This window comes from Condylura cristata, unplaced genomic scaffold (assembly GCF_000260355.1).
Source record: "Condylura cristata isolate star-nosed mole 26May11 unplaced genomic scaffold, ConCri1.0 scaffold00022, whole genome shotgun sequence".
In the NCBI taxonomy this organism is placed as follows: Eukaryota; Metazoa; Chordata; class Mammalia; order Eulipotyphla; family Talpidae; genus Condylura; species Condylura cristata.
This window is the reverse complement of record NW_004567123.1, coordinates 21,440,075-21,455,899: the sequence shown is the minus strand read 5'-3', so window position 1 is coordinate 21,455,899 and position 15,825 is coordinate 21,440,075. Positions and strand designations below refer to the sequence as shown.

At 52.8% G+C, this 15,825-nt stretch overlaps 2 protein-coding genes across 2 annotated transcripts in view; one reads left to right on the top strand and one right to left on the bottom strand.

Annotated features, from left to right (window-relative positions):
* Positions 1-10,797, bottom strand: part of FAM110A (family with sequence similarity 110, member A) — a 33,927-nt gene extending 23,130 nt beyond the window's left edge. The window contains exons 1-2 of the mRNA XM_012728278.1: positions 10,751-10,797; positions 9,173-9,350 (exon numbers count right to left, since the gene is read on the bottom strand). Of these exons, the coding sequence (XP_012583732.1) occupies positions 9,173-9,237 (65 nt within the window). The 5' untranslated portion in view covers positions 9,238-9,350; positions 10,751-10,797. The remainder of the gene's footprint in view (positions 1-9,172; positions 9,351-10,750) is intronic.
* A 936-nt stretch (positions 10,798-11,733) lies between these two features.
* Positions 11,734-15,255, top strand: SLC52A3 (solute carrier family 52 (riboflavin transporter), member 3). Its single transcript, XM_004686987.1, has 4 exons — positions 11,734-12,303; positions 13,479-13,975; positions 14,521-14,644; positions 15,043-15,255. The coding sequence occupies exons 1-4, from the start codon at positions 11,734-11,736 to the stop codon at positions 15,253-15,255; spliced, it is 1,404 nt and encodes a 467-aa protein (XP_004687044.1).
* Positions 15,256-15,825: the final 570 nt, after the last annotated feature.

Here is a 15,825-nt window from a genome sequence, read left to right as displayed (position 1 = left end):
CTTAAATGAAACAGCTGAGGAGACCCTTACACGCTAAGCCCTCGGTCCCTCCAGCAGGCAGCGGCGGGGCTTTTCCCCATTTTACCACCTAGAACACCTCGATAATGTTCTGAAAGGAGGTCAGAACTACTTTAATTGACCAGAGCGACTCTTTCCGTGCTCAGTCCCACCACACTCAAACGTTAGACCCCTTCCTCAGTCTGGAGAAGATCCTTATGGTAGTGTTCTCAAATAGCCCCCTTAAAGCCTTCAAATTCCCCCCCTTGCCTCTCAACAAGATTTTCTTTAGGGGGAGAGCCTGTCCTTAGTCCACTCAGCCTGTTTATTTGCTGGAAAGAGATTTCTTAGAGTATTGCCATGATGCCCCCCCCCTTTTCTCAAAAGGGAGAAATCATTCTTGAAGTTGATTCAAAGCCTAGTTCAACCAGTAGCACTGAATATCTTCAACACTTTGCTTCCTTTCCCCAATTAACAGAGTCAAACTGATCAATCACCTGAGAGCAAATCACCCACAGGTTCCACGCAGAAATCCACAGCAGACATCGGGCCGTTTCATTTGGAACCCTTCTTCAACTCCCTGATAAAAATTCAGGCTGATCCTAGCAAACCTCTCCCTAACCCTTCAAGTCCAAAGCCTTGCAAGGATTAAATTGGTTCTAGAAAAATGTAAGACACAAGGCCTTGTCGTTCTCTGTATGAGCCCTTGCAAAACACCTGTAAAAAGCTTCATGGGTGAGCAAGAGGTTCACCTCACCCAGGCCCCCAGGGCCATGAATGATAATGTCATTCTCCTGCCACCCCAACACCCACGCCATCCTGAGCTGAGGCTCTGAGCATGGCCAAGAGGGAGACGTGGGTGTGGTGTGTCACTACAGCGCCTGCCTGCCTGCCCGTGGCTGCCTCTCCACTGCCCACGGTCACGTCAGCCGAAGGCGTCTGCTCCCAGCACAGCCGAGGCTTCAGATGAGAGCAAAACTGCGAATATTTGCAGACAGTTGGTATGCCTTTGGGGCTGTTCGTGATTTGGGTGTGCTAAGCAAACAAAGGGGATTTCTAACTTCTGGAAGCTCGCAAATGAAAAACAGGGTGTGTGTTAATGAAACATTAAATTGACTACAACTCCCAATGCCTTCAGGGTTGTCAAGAGCCCTCTGGATTCTAAATTGGATTCAGATGAAATTAAAGGGAACAATTTGGCTGATCAGGCAGAAAAGACAGACCTTAGAGTTTTATCACATCTAAAAAAAGGTTACCGCAAACCTTGAGGGTTTGCCAGGTGAGGATCTCAGTCGGACTGTGCACGAAGTTCAGTCCAGGCCACCTCACAGAGAAAAGCTGCTTTGGACTGAAAACGGTTGCCTTTTCAGCCCACCGACAACTACTATGGGCCCAATGAGAACCTCGTCACGTCAGGGTCCGTGAAGAAACGCTGCCTCCTGGATGATTCACTGGGCGGGAGACAAGCTGCTATGTTTCATTCAGCAACGCCGCTGGGGTCTGTGGACGACAGCAGCCCGGGTAGCCGTGCTGGGCTGTGTGCTCACAATTCCCGCCCACAGGCCAAAAGGGTTTGTGTAGTGGTGGCCCGTCCAGGTTGTAGGGATGCTCTTGTGACAGTGTTCCCCACGGGCAGCAGCGCCCCCAGCTGGCACGCCATGCCATGGCCACGGCCATCGTGAAGATGCAATTAGAAAAGATGAGACCTTTATTTATCTAGTCTCCTGTCAGTGACTGACCGGAGTCAGCGCGGGAAGAGTGGACAGATTCAGATCTACCTTCAAGAGAAAACTTGTGATGGAGGGTCGCAATGCCCGGCCCTCTGGCACAGTGTGTCCGTGGAGGTAGCGGTCTCCCCAGACGGCTCCCAGCCAGTGACTGAGCGTGGCAGGGGTGTTCAAGCAGGGCTATTTCTCCTCTGGGCTCCCGGTCAGCCTGCTGGAGACTGTCACGGTCTGTAGTTTTCCCTCCAGGCTCTTCCATCCTCTTCCCTTTCTTGTTCATGTTCCCCACAGTCCTCTGCATTTGTCATTCTGTCTTGGCATCTGGTTCCAGAGGACCCAAACTAACACAAGGTGACTTCAAAGTTTTTACAAACATACTCCGATGAACATCCAGGAGCCTAAGGGCGGCATACGTATACAAGACTGAAATTGCTGTGTGGTCTACCATGATGCCTTCTCACCTGCAATGAGCATGTAAGAGATTGTTCTAGAACACCAGGGCACACGCCTGCCAGGCTTGCTGACCACCCGTCAGCTGATAGGAATGACTATCTCACTGTGGCCTTGCCTCGCACTTTGCTTTTGACTTGCTGTGAACACAAGGTAGCAGAGCTAAGAAAGTGTCCCTGTTAGTCCAGGTCACCAGGCATGGAGGTCACCTTGTACACAACTTCTTGGCCATAAAAACCTAGATAAGAATCGGGCTGATGACCAACTTTCATGTTTCCTGAAAGGTGTACTTTTAACAGAACTGCCTGGCTAAAGGTAAGGTTCAAAGACACCAGCAGGGGAAAGAAAGGTGGTCCTGGACTCCCCACCCCCTGGCCATTCCCTCCCTCTCTCCCACCCCTCCCCCCACCCCCAACGGCTCTGCAAACTCCACCTGTACTCACTGTCCCTCTCGAGGACACTTTCTTTGGAGATGCTGGTTTCACTGTCACCCTGTCACAAGGAGAGAAATGCCTGGCTGTGTGCTCTCCATCAAGGCAGAGACACCCAAGTGGATGGACCCACCGAGTCCAATCACATCACAGTCTTTTTATGTTTACTGCTCACAAGTTTACTTTTCTGTAAAACACTTCCAACTTCTGTCCAGCTTTCTTTATGGGCGCTATGTATAGCAAATAACTTCTCCCAGCTTGTATGTAATGATTTCATTTTCCTGAAGATGAAAGATCTGTTTCCTAAAAATCAGTTAAAATTTCCTTTCTATCTCTTTTTTTTAATGTGATAGTATTGAAACTCCTTTCCATAACACAAGACAAGACATATGTTCATCTATATTTTCTTCTGATTTTAAAGTCTTTTTTTTTGGTAAAGAAAAGTAAATAAGGCTATACCTAGCTGGAGGGTCCCTTCTGAATTCCATGGTGATCGAAGAATGCATGCACGTCATCACTCGTCTTGTGAAACAAGTAGGCAAAATATGGCCTGTTCGAGACTTTGTCCTTGCCCTCCGGATAGGGAGGCATAGCAGAAAATAAAATTAAAAAGTGGCAAAATGTACAAGAGCCTTAAAGCTAACGCAGCTGAAAGCACTTCCTCTGACCTCCTAAAGTGAAGATCCGCCTTCTGGTAAACAGCAGCTCTCGCCCTTTGAGATGATCATAGGCAGTCCCATGCATTTAACTTTATCTGCCACTGATACCCAGCTAATTAGAGAAGACACGCTGTTCCATTGTAAAGGATCAATTAACGCTATTGAAAAGAATCCCAGCCTAGTAGAACAATCTTTCCACAGCTGCCTGGAAAGATAACACCATTGTCCACATATTCCAATCCCTTACACAGAGGGATTTGACAACTGGCGGATCTGTCAGCGGAGGCCTCCCTCTGTGTAGGACTCCAGAGAGGCCCAAGTACATTTGGCTACCAATCTGTCCACCATTCCTCCCCTAACTCCTGGTGTTAATTGCACTGTTGAATCTTTATTCCATATAAGCCTTCCTAGGACTCCTGCTAGAACTCTTTGCTTAACTAATTGAACCTCCAGAGAACAAACAGAAAATGGAAACCTAAAACAATTGAACACCCTGGTTCCTGTAATTTCTGTATGCTGTCATTATATTACCTGCAGGTAACCTTCTTAATCACTCACAACCTTCAGATCCGTGGTTCAGTCTACTTGGTTATAATGATTTTATGACCCGTGCTGTTAAGATATATTTTCATTTGCACCTGGCAGGAAAATCTATCAGTGACACACTGTTCAAACCCCCATTTTGAGCCCCAATTTACCCAGTTGTGAAGTAGAGAATAAAAGTAGCACCCCTCCCCATGGGCCCTCCCTGGTGGTGTAGGGGTTAAAGTGCAGCACTAAGAAGCTGCCGGCAGTCACTGCAGCGCAAGTTCAATCCCCAGCCAGGGAGCTGACCCACATGGAGCAGCAGACCTCTCCTGACCAACCCGCTGCTCCCCTCAGCAGTGTATTTCAGTAGATCCACCTGTTCTGCTCCCCACTCTGTCTCTGCTGAATCCTCTCACCTCTGGCCTGCACCCCAGTTCTTGTATGCATAAAGGAAAATACATCTTTTTTTTTTTTAATGTAGCATCTGCCTACTGCCTAGGATTATTAAAAGATCTAGTCGGATATTAACTGTTACTAGTTGCCAGTGGGTATCAGACACTAGCGCTGCCAAAACCTTGACTCTGCTGGGCCTGTGAAGTGGGGACACTCCTGCCTCCCCAGGAGCCTGTCGTGAGCCTTTCCTCTTAGCTGTGTCAGTGTCTGTCAAGCTCAGAGCTGGCTCAGCAGACTGGCCGTTTCCATCTCCAACCTCCTTGGCATCTACTATCTATTCTCAACCCCCCTTTCCAAGTGACTCGCTTAAGCACCAGTATTCGCACCAAGAGTTCCTGCACAGGGAACCCTTTATCTATGTGAAAGGGATTATGCCCCCCTCAACCCCGCCCCCGGGCTGAGGCCTGAGCCAACCACTGGGCAGGTCTTTCCATATCGGGAGGCCGAAAGGCTCTGTCCTACTTAGGTGTTTCTTATCAGGAGTCTCCTCCCAGCTGGGCTGCTGGGCAGGTCCCAGACACACAGTAGGCTCTTGGTGACTCTGGGAACCCCGCCCACCCTCCTTCTGCCTTCCCACACCCCTCCGAGGGGGCGGGACAGATTAATACTAACAGAGCTGCCTCCTGCCCCTCCCATACAGAGCTCCCAGGAACTGGACCGGCAGGTAAGCCCCAGACTGGGTGGCTCAGAGCTGTGAGGGCAGGTACCAGGGACACAGGGCTGCTGGCAGGAAGCGCTGGACGTGGGGAGGGGCGTGCTTGTCGGCGACAGCAGGTGGCCTTTTCCCTAGTTTCAGGCTGCTATCAGGAGGCCACTGAGACAGGAAGGAGACGGGCCTTCTCCTCAGCCAGCCGGCTGGGCTCGACGGGTTGGAGTTGGGACACCCTGAGCCAACTGGTAGACTCCAGAGCCCTCCTGTACAGGCCACAGGACGAGGTCCCCACTGTCCTCTGCCCGAGGGCATCCCTATGCCATAGGGACATGTAGGCAGCCTCTCCCACCACGTGGAGGCCAGAACCTCACTATTTCCCGCTGAGAGTTTGGATGGGTGCTGACCCACAGCCAGGGTCAGCCCTGTGGGAAGCCTGAAGCTCTTCCAGGCTAGAAGAGAGAGAAGGAAGAGAACTCAGTCCCCCACAGGCTGATCTGGTTTCCGTTATCTCCTTGCTTCTTCCCTGGCAGTCCAAAGAAACAGAAGTCCAGAGAGGGTGAGCTGTTGGCCTGAGGACACGGCCTGTGAGCACAGGTCTGGATGCTCAGTGTGTGGGCAAGCACCACCTCTTCTCCGGGCCTCAGCTTCCCCACGCTGGCACCACGGGAATGCTGGCTGGGGGTGAGGCAGGAGAAGTGAAGCTCTCAAACCACGTGGATGTTAAGTGGGGGGCGCTGTGGCTGGGGCAGGGGGTGCTCTCAGCACATCCGGCTGCTCCTGTCTCCACCTCCATGCCCCTTTCTCTTTCTCGTTTCCTCTTTTAGCCCTTTTCTCTGTGTCTCTCGCTCCAGGGTTTTTATTTTTGACCCTCGCAGTTGCCCTTCCTGGTCTGTAGACTCACAGCTGAGCAGCTGCAGCCATCCAGAGAGGACATCCCCTCCTCTCCTAACTAGCTAGGGTGAGACCAGCCCCTACTTCAGGTGGGGCCTACAGGGCCCACCAAGGACACTGGGCCGAGTTCTCCAGGAGGCTGGAACCTGGACAGCATACCCAGGAGCAGGGTGTGGCTGGAGCCCAGGCTGCCAGTTGGCTCTGCCCGGGGCCACCAGCGCCACTCACCTGAAACCGCTGAGCAGGCTGGGTCAGGTGTCCCAGCCCTTGCAAGCCAGATGGCCGCATGGACACTGGGAGAGAGGACAAGGACCTGCTTGCATGGACACTGTGCCAGCTTTCAAAAGATAGATACGGCAAACCATGATGCAGCTGGCGCAGGAACCGAGCTGAGCCAGCAGGATGCAGAGCTGGGGGAGGAGGCCAGGACAGACACAGGGCCTTCCTTGCCAGGCGGAGGAGGACCCCACCGAGGGCACACTGACCTGGGCAAGCCACACCCCCCGCCTCCCTCACTCCCTTGGGCCTGGGACAAGCTTTTGATGAAAGAATGTTAGAAGAGAGACCTTTGCCTGGAGCTAAACTTCTGGCTTCTCTGTTGCTGCCCCACCTCTAGGGAGCCTCAAGTTTCTGGTCTTTCCATTGCAGAGGGGCCCAGGAAGCAGAGACATTTTGAGACTTGCTCAGAGTAAGTCGAGCCTGTACACCATTGCCCTCTTCCTAGTTCAAGAATCGAGCAGGCAGAGGGTGGATGAAAAGGGATCCTGCTCAACTTGTGCAAAGAGGCTCAGCAAGCCTCTTTGGGGCCCTCTCACCCCAGAACCTTGCCAGTCTGGTCAAGAGGGCCGAATCCACAGTTGCACCTGCCTGGGTTCAAATGTCAGCTCCCAGGTGACCAGAGGTGTGACTGTGGGTAAGTCACTCCCTCTCTGAGCCTCAGTTTTCTCCTTCTTACCTTGGGATTGGTGCGTGGATTTGGTGGATATGATCTGAAGCACTTTAGTACAAGACCCAGCATGGAAAGAGCGAATGGCGCCGCTGCTGATGCAGTTGTTCAAGTTACTATTGTCTTCTTTGTTTGGATTACCTCCCAGATGGCTAACCGGTTGCTGGATTTTATTCCTGCTTCCACCCTAACCCCGTGTTATTCTCGTAACAGCCAGCAAGGTTCAGTTAAAAACTAAATTAGAGCTACTCCCACCTCTGCTTGACAATGAGGATTTAGGTTCAGAGAACACACCCACACTGTTGCCTGCAGGGTCTATGTGACCTGGGTGTCTCCTCTGTTTGCACTGCTGTAGCCACACTGGCCTCCTGGTTATTCTTCCAGCATGAGGCTCTGTTTCTGGGACACAGCTAGTGAGGACCTACCCCAGGCCCTTTGCACTTGCTGTTCGCCTTGGACCGCTTTCCCCAGACAGGGCTCACTCCCCAATCCCTTCATGTCCCTCGGATCACCCCATTTATACCTGCAGCCGCCCTCCTGAGGCCTGTTCCTCCCAACTCTGCCTCCTGCACAGCCCTTCTCCCTTTATCACTGCTGGCTTGCTCTACCTTTTTGTTTTAAATTTTAGTCTGGTCACTGCCTGCCACCCTTTCCAGAGAGTTGAGATTGTTGCTCAGTGTACAGCAAGTGCCTGATAAGTATTGTCTAAATGAAAGAACAAGAACAGGAAGATCATTATAGGAAAAAGGAGAAAGTAGAGGCAGCCTTTTCACAAATATTCTTCACAACGCAGTGAGCACATTAGTTACTCTGAGCCACTCCTTAGTTCTCTGGAACAGCCAGACCTCTGCCCGTGCAGCTGCCTCCAACTCAGACATGCCCCACTCCTGTCACTGATGGGTGTCTTGCGCATCCTTCAGGCTCAGGGGCATGTAGCTATCTGGCTGGCTGGGCGTGGGCCAGGGCAGGGGAGCCATCAAGGAGTACCACAGGTCCTTTCTGGCTTCCAGAAAAGGAAACGTTTGGCTCTGGCTTTGCAGAACCAGATCATTTCCTTCAAATCACAGCCTTAGGAGCGCCTGGGTAGAACCCAGACAATTCAGTTCAATGCGTTGTAGGAATTTAGGCTGTTGAAGCAGGAGACCCGCCACACATAAATGACAAGTAGACTTGCCCTGTCTGCCCCCATGTACCCCTCAAGCCCACTGTTCTAGTCACACGGCCAGGTTCATTCCTGCCCCAGGGCCTTTGCACAAGATATCTCCTCTGCCTATGTGTTCTTTGGGTATTTTTATTACTGTTTCCATTTTTTAGATATTTGATCCAGCTGAAATTGATTTGGGTGAGGGCAGAATAGAAGGAAGGGAAGAGGGATGGGAGAAATCCAGCTTTGTTTTTCCCAATGACTAGCCAATAGCAAAGTCTTATTTTCTAATATGCAAGGAAACTGCATATTAGTAAATGTGTAACCTGCCAACTTGCTGAACTCTCTCATTAACTTAATAGCTTTTCAGATGATAAAGGTAACCATCTTCTGCAAATCTGCTTCCTCCCTTTAATTATTTACTTATTCCTCTTGATTAGCCAAGTCATTTATCTCCACCTCTATATCCTTGTTTATTTTTATACCACTGTCTTCTGTCAAGGGCTGGAAGAGTAAGTTAATATCCCACAATTGCTGACCTTCTGTTCATTGCTCCTGGCACATCTGAAGCTTTTGAGGAATGTTATTCAGGATAGAGAGATTCACTTTATTGTGCCTGTTGTGAATTCCAGTCTTTGTATTATATAAAATAATTTTGGGTGTCAATTTATATTTTTGTTATCAAGTTCCATATTGAGAGCACTTCGTTTCTCTCTCTTTCCTTCTGTCATTCCTTCCTCTCCCCACACCCTATCTTCTTTCCTTTGTCCTCTCTCCAATTTCTCTGTACACCTCTGCCCCAAGTTTGCTCCCAACCCTTTAGTGCCCTAGAAGCTATGTCTAAGTAACTGACTTGATTTGATTTTGGGTTTTGATCAAATCCTGATTGGGTCAGGACCCAAGTTGCTGAGTTGGTACATTAATAGTAAAGAGGGTAAATGTATACATTCATTTTAGGCTACTATACTCAGTCAGTTTACAACCTTGACCACATATCTCTACATATTTACCCAATATTTTGCAGTATGTAAGAGTGACTTAAACAGAAGATTATTATGTGTAAACAACGGTGGTAAACAAGATGGTTCAGATGCAGGCAGGCCAGGACTTGCGTGGTGGTTCTGTGCCACAAATTTTGAGGAGCTCTAGCCCCCACGCCACTCCCCACAGAGCAAAATGGCTGCTGGAGTTCTGGCCATCACATGTGCATTCCAAGAAGCAAGATAGGGGAAGAGCAGGAAAGGATACTTTTTTATATCCAAGGAAACTTCTCAAAGTCCCTCACAACTTCACTGACCTGTGCTTGGTAGGGTGGTAGTGCACAGCGGGGCCTGGGGTGTAGCCCTTCAGCGTGGTAGACATGCGGTCTCTGTAGGAAAGAGTGGCTGATGGAAAACAGCTAGCAACCTCTGCCTGCTTCTCGTTTCTGGTGGAGATGAGCAGCCATTGCCCTTTCTGGGTCTGGTTGGACAATTCTGTGGGAAACCAGAAAGCTACACTGAAGCTCCTGGCCTTTGAAGGAGGTCCTCTCCCTCCTGCACTCCACTAACCGCCCCCTCCCCCAACAAAGGGCGGCCTGCTTGGCAGCCCCTGGGTTATGTGCCTGGCCAAGGCATGCCTCCGCATGCCCCTCCTGCCTCCTGACCTGAGCACCCACTCTTCTTCACCCCCAGCTGCACTGCTGCCGTGACCGCTGGCCACACCTGGCCGGCAGCCCACACCTCTCTTCTTTCTGGGGCAGCCGCTGAGGCAGTGATGTCTTTGTTGTATCCCTCACAACACTAGCATAAAGTAGTCACTGAATTATCTGTTGCTGGAGGTGTTGCCAAGAGGAATTATTTATGCTGCAGTATCCAGAAATGTGTTCAGGGCAAGTGTGTGTCTTTAAATGCAGTTGGTATGTTTGCTGAAAGCAGTTGTGGCAGGTAACGTTCACTGACACTTACTCTGTCGGCCCTGTGCCAGCACCTTGCACACTCACGGTCACATAATCCTGATGCTGGTGCTGGGGGCCTCCTTCCCATTTTGCAGGAGAAAAGTCTGTTACCAGAGCTTAAGCCATTAGCCAGGGTGGAAGCCAGAATCCGAGCCCAGGCATCGGCTTCTGATGCCTGGCAGGAGAAAGCAAGAGGGCTGGGCCAGGGCCCAGAGTCTCAGTGGAGAGTGAGGCCAAGACCGCACTCCAGCGCACCCCCTTCACCCCCCCCCCACCCCGACCTGGGAAGGAATCCTGGGCAGCTGCATCTTCCTCTCAAAAATAAGGGCGGCCCCATCAGGGCTCACATTGCCTCCCAGCCGGGGGACCCAGCAACGCCGAGTAAAAGAGGGTGTTGCCGGGAGGATAGGCAGGTTCACTGTGGCCAGGTCTCCCCAAAACTCCTCAGAGACCAGAAACGCTGCGTACACCCGCCATGCCACCTCCTCCTGACTTCTGGGTTTTGGTAACTGGACAACCTGCAGCAAAATAACGTGCCTGCCGCCTGGTGGCCAGTGAGTGACCGATTTACAAAGCCCGAGCTAGGTCATCTCAGAAGCTACCACTTCTGCCTTCAGCATGCGATTCCAAAGCAGCCCACCACCCTCGGGGAGCTTCACTCTCCCAACATCCAGTTCCTTGCGCACAGTTGCACCATGAAAACACTCAAAGAAGGGCTCTTGGGGCCCAGATGAGGACACCTGTAAAGGGCCAGGCAGCCCGCAGGGGTTTTCTGGGGTGGGGCCCTTTAGGGTGTAGAAGAAGGGAGGGGACAGTTGCCAGGCCCAGAGCACAGCACAAAGTCCAGAGCAGCAGGACTCCCCCACACAGACACAACACAGACCCAGACTGAGGAGCCGGTCCCTCAGGTACCAGAGCCGGGCCAGCACAGTGGTTTACCTGTTGCATCTCTCACACACTGGCACAAAGCAGGAGCTGAATCACCCCTGGTGGACAGGCCAGCTTCAGATGGGAAAGCAGTGGCAGGGCCCTGCCCAGTCCGCAGTCCTCCCCAGGACTTGAAGGAGCAGGTTGGACTGCATTCTGCTGCAGTTTCCTAGCAGGAAGCCAAGGTGACGGGCAGTCAGCAGGGCTCCGGCTTCCTCCGCCAGGAAGGAGGAAGTGCGGTCAGTCGCGGTCAGTCAGTGGAGCCTGGAGAGTTGACCCTAGGGGGAGAAAGTGGAGAGGAGCTGCGGTGTGTTGTGGCCTGATGAGGCTGGTGAGTGTCCTGGGGAGGCACTGCCACGGGAAGGTGCCCACGTGTGTCAGCAGAGAGCCAGAGGGGTTGGGGGTCACCTTGGGCTGCGAGTGGGGAGCGAGGGCTGCAGCGGACCCACTCCCAGCCTCAGGGGAGCCCACACCCTCCTGGCCCCACCGGAATGCCCATCTGTAAAAGGGGGTGGTGGGCCCAGCTGGTCGCCACAGTGCCTATCTTTGCCCACTTCTTTATTGGGACTTTTTGTTCTTAATTTCTAAAAACTCTTTGTATATTAGGAAGATGAGCCCTCTGCGGTTTATACTGTATTTCCCTCAGTGTGTCATCTATCTTTTGACCTTGGTATTTTTTCTTTGCTTATTTGCTTGCTTTTGTGTTTTAATATCTTGGCCGATGAATGTATCAATCATTTCTTCTGTGATTAAGACACAAATCATGGCTAGGGAAGCTTTTCCCACTGGAAGGTTGGCTATAAAGGCATTTGTACATGCTAGAAAAAAGTCACCTTGTTCATGGGGAGGAAAATGATGAGAAATCTGGATCCAGAAGCATAGTCTTTTGCCAGATGGTGAACTTGACATTGCTCATCTGGTATTTTTTTCTCCATTGGTCCCACTGCAGGCTGATCTGGGGAGCTGGTGGCCTCCAGCCCTGGGCAGACCTCACCATGGCCCTCCTGATACATCTGCTGGTCTGCACCTTCGGGATGGGCTCCTGGGTGGCCATCAATGGGCTCTGGGTTGAGCTGCCCCTGCTGGTGACGGAGCTGCCCGAGGGCTGGTACCTGCCCTCCTACCTTACTGTGGTCATCCAGCTGGCCAACATTGGACCCCTCCTGGTCACCCTGCTCCATCACTTCCAACCAGGCTGCCTTTCTGAGGTGCCGATCATCTTCGCTGTGCTGGGTGTGGGCACCGTCGCCTGTGCCCTCTTCGCCTTCCTCTGGAATGTGACCTCACGGGTGCTGGGAAATGACCACAGCATCGCCTTCTTATTCCTCACCTTCTTCCTGGCCCTGGTGGACTGTACCTCCTCCGTCACCTTCCTGCCCTTCATGAGCCGGCTGTCCACCCATTACCTCACCACCTTCTTTGTGGGTGAAGGACTTAGTGGCTTCCTGCCTGCCCTGGTGGCTCTTGCCCAGGGCTCAGGTCTTACCACCTGTGTCAATGTCACTGAGCCATCAAACAGCACCTCAAGCCTTGAAACCACCAGGAAAACCAACAACATCCTACAGGTACTGGCATTACCCAGGGCCAAGTGATCTGTAGCTGGTCAGAGCAAGGGGCAAGTTTCACCTGTGTCTGGTCACAGCAAGAGCACGTGGAGGCCATGTTCCTGGTGCTGGGCAGACCTGGCTGCACATTAGGTCCCACGCATGGGCTACTAAGACGGTTGGGTCCCACACACCCTGGCCAATTAAATACAGCTCTCCAAGGTAGGGGGCTCCCCTGAAATCCTGGGGGTCAGAGGTGTTTGGAAATGGAGTTTCAGGGTGAGGAACATGGCAGTCTCACCCGCCCCTGGGGTCCACTGATCCAGCACAAGACCGCCGGCCACAGCCAGCTGGCACTTACGCCCGCTGGGCAGACCGGGGCTGGAGACAGCCTCCTGTCCATTCTAGTCTTGAAAAAGCCGAGTCATGAAAACATTCTGACTTTCGGAGGCCAGAATTGCAGGTCAGAGATCGTGAGCTCGTATTTTTTCAGAATTCCCCAGGTGATGCAGACAGGGCCGAGTCCCACGGCTTCCGGCACCGTCCAGCTCCTCCTGTTATGAGGCAGCAGCCCTGCCTTCCCTGGAAACGGGGCAGCTGACATGGGCTGGTGTCATCAAAACCACAGAGGTACAGCAGCGACTGCAAACCGGTGATTTGCACCACAGCCTCACCAGTCTTCTTTTTGAAGTGTTTCCATTCGTTGATGTTTACGTCTGCGGTTTCACATACATGTATCTAGACATGCGGCATCTCTTGAAAAAAGAGCTGAGATCACACACCACCAGCGTGACTTGGCTGCTCTGCTCTGAACACATCTGTGGCTGCAGGGCTGCAGGGCAGGGGAGCGCTTCTGAACCAGGAATAAACAAAAACAGGTGCTCCTGTGACCTCCAGGTTAGATGAACTGTGCTGACACCTCCATATCCTCTAAACCCAGGGGCAACCCACCTGACTGTCAGGCAGGCACACGTGGGCTGGCACAGGCCAGGCGCTGGTGCCCAGTGAGCAATTAGCATCATTACCCTAGTGGTTAAGTGCATGTTATACATGACTTATTATTAATAACCATGTCCTATTTACTTGGTTAATATTTACAGCATCTGGCCCTGGAGAACTGTTTGGGGGAACACTTCAGTGTAGAACCAGAATCCCCCTGGGGTCTGACTGTCCTGACCCTCTTTGTCTTTCCCCAGGGAGTGAACAGCACTCTCGAACCTGCCCTCCTGGGGGCGCTGCCCGCCATGGAAAGCCGCTACCTCCCCGCCAACTTCTCGCCCACCGTCTTCTTCCTGCTGCTGTCGGCCATGATGGTCTGTTGCTTCGTCGCCTTCTTTATCCTCCAGCGCCAGCCCAGACACTGGGAGACCTCCATAGAGGACCTGCTCACCTCCCAGGTCACCCTCCACTCCATCCGGCCGCGGGAAGAGAGCGACCTCCGCCTCCCCAGCATGGTCGACAGCAGCGAGAGCCAGGGACGCCTAGAGGAGAAGCCGGTGCCCCACCACCCAGCCCGCCTCACCTTCATCTACGCCCTGGTGGCCTTCGTGAACGCGCTCACCAATGGCGTGCTGCCGTCCGTGCAGACCTACTCCTGCCTGTCCTACGGGCCGGTGGCCTACCACCTGTCCGCCACCCTCAGCTCCATGACCAGCCCTCTCGTCTGTTTCCTCTCCATGTTCCTACCTAACAGGTCCACTCCAGTCTCTGGGCCTGGGGAACTCTTGCTTGGGGGTACACTTCAGTCTAGAACCCAGAATTCTCGTGTTGTAGTGATTAAGGATATGGTTTGTAGTGGTTAAGGATATGGTTCCTGGACTCAGCTGCCAGAGTTCAAAACCTGACTCTGCCATGCACTTGCTGTGTGATATTGGACAAGTCACTCCACCTCTCTGTGCCTCAGGGGGTAGTTAGCTGGAAAATGGGGCTACAGTTTAGCTCAAATTGCTGGGAGCTAATTTTGTAACGCTCACAGCTTAAGTGGTAGAACTGGGATCTGAACAAGGTCTACGTAGCCTTCTGATTTCAAAAGCCACTGGTTCTCCTGGTGGGATGCTGGGCCCTGAGGTAGCGCCCAGAGTGGCTTAGTCAGTCTTCCCTCAGGAGCGACCCTGGCCTGAGTCAAATAGCCTGCAGTTTCCACATGGATAACCCCTGCCTGGGAGGTGGTGGGGATGGGGGTGAGGGAAGGGTAGACGCCAGGTTTCTTACTCTTCTCTCTTCCCTCACTGTCCGTAGGTCTCTGACATTCCTGGGTGTCCTCACAGTACTGGGGACCGGCTTTGGGGCCTACAACATGGCCATGGCGGTGATGAGCCCCTGCCCACTCTTGCAGGGTCACTGGGGCGGAGAAGTCCTCATTGTAAGTATCTGCTGTGCCTCTGACTTGACCTAGCCAAGACCCAGGGAGACCAGGATAGAGTTTGTTCATTGACCAAAGTCTTTGTTGTTGCATTGTGGGAAAGCCCCAGGGTAGGGAGGGGAAGGAAAGATGGTTTCCCACCAGTCTCTCCCCTGACCTGAATGCCAGTTAGCTCACCATAAGTATGTCCCAGATGCCCTTGGCTTTATCGTGGGCCCATCTCTGGTGTTGGGAAGGTCAAACGCCATGCACCCTCTTAGCCTGGTCATTTCCCAACTCAGAGGTTATTACATGAGATTCCCTTAGCACTGTTAAATCACCCCCACGAGCTCCATTTGCTCCTGGGACTCGTCCCACAAGTCCCTTTCACTCTTCCTCTCTCGCCCCCACCCCCGCAGGTGACCTCTTGGGTACTGTTCACTGGTTGCATGAGCTACGTCAAGGTGATGCTGGGCATGATCCTGCGCGACCGGAGCCGTAGCGCCCTCTTGTGGTGCGGGGCGGCGGTGCAGTTGGGCTCCTTGCTAGGAGCGCTGCTCATGTTCCCGCTGGTCAACGTGTTGAGGCTCTTCTCCTCCGCTGACTTCTGCAACCTGCAGTGTGCTCCCTAAGCCAGCTGCAGGGGCAGGGTCCGTTAGAGGGACCTGCCCCGCCCCCTTACCAAAGCTGGGACCGAAGAAGCAAGGCCTGGCCTCAATATGCTGGGAACCTGGAGACAGGGCCTGAGTGCTTGAGCTGTCAACACAAACTCCCCTCAGCAACAATGGGGAAAGCACTGGCCCCCAGGGGACCTGCAAACGCAAAGCAAAGCCCTGAATGCCTGCACCCCGACCATTTCAGATGGCCCCTCCTTCAGCTCTTGAGAAGACACTGACTGAAGCGTCCAGGGGAGGAGGCCCTCGGGTATCAGAGGGGACTGTGTGAGCTTCCCCCTACAAGACCTGCGACCTTGGGAGAGTCACCTGATTTCTGTTTCCTTCTCCACCACATGGGGATTAGAATAAGCAGCACCCACTTCACAGGCTTGGCACAGTGGTGAAAGGGAGAAGCACCCGCAGGTAACAAGCCAGGGTCATTCCCTAATCTGACAGCCAGCAAAACAAGTGACCATCAAGGCGACCTGGAAGTGAGAGGGCTGGCAGATGACCCTGCCTCTGATGCTGTCCGCTGGCCTCAGGGGA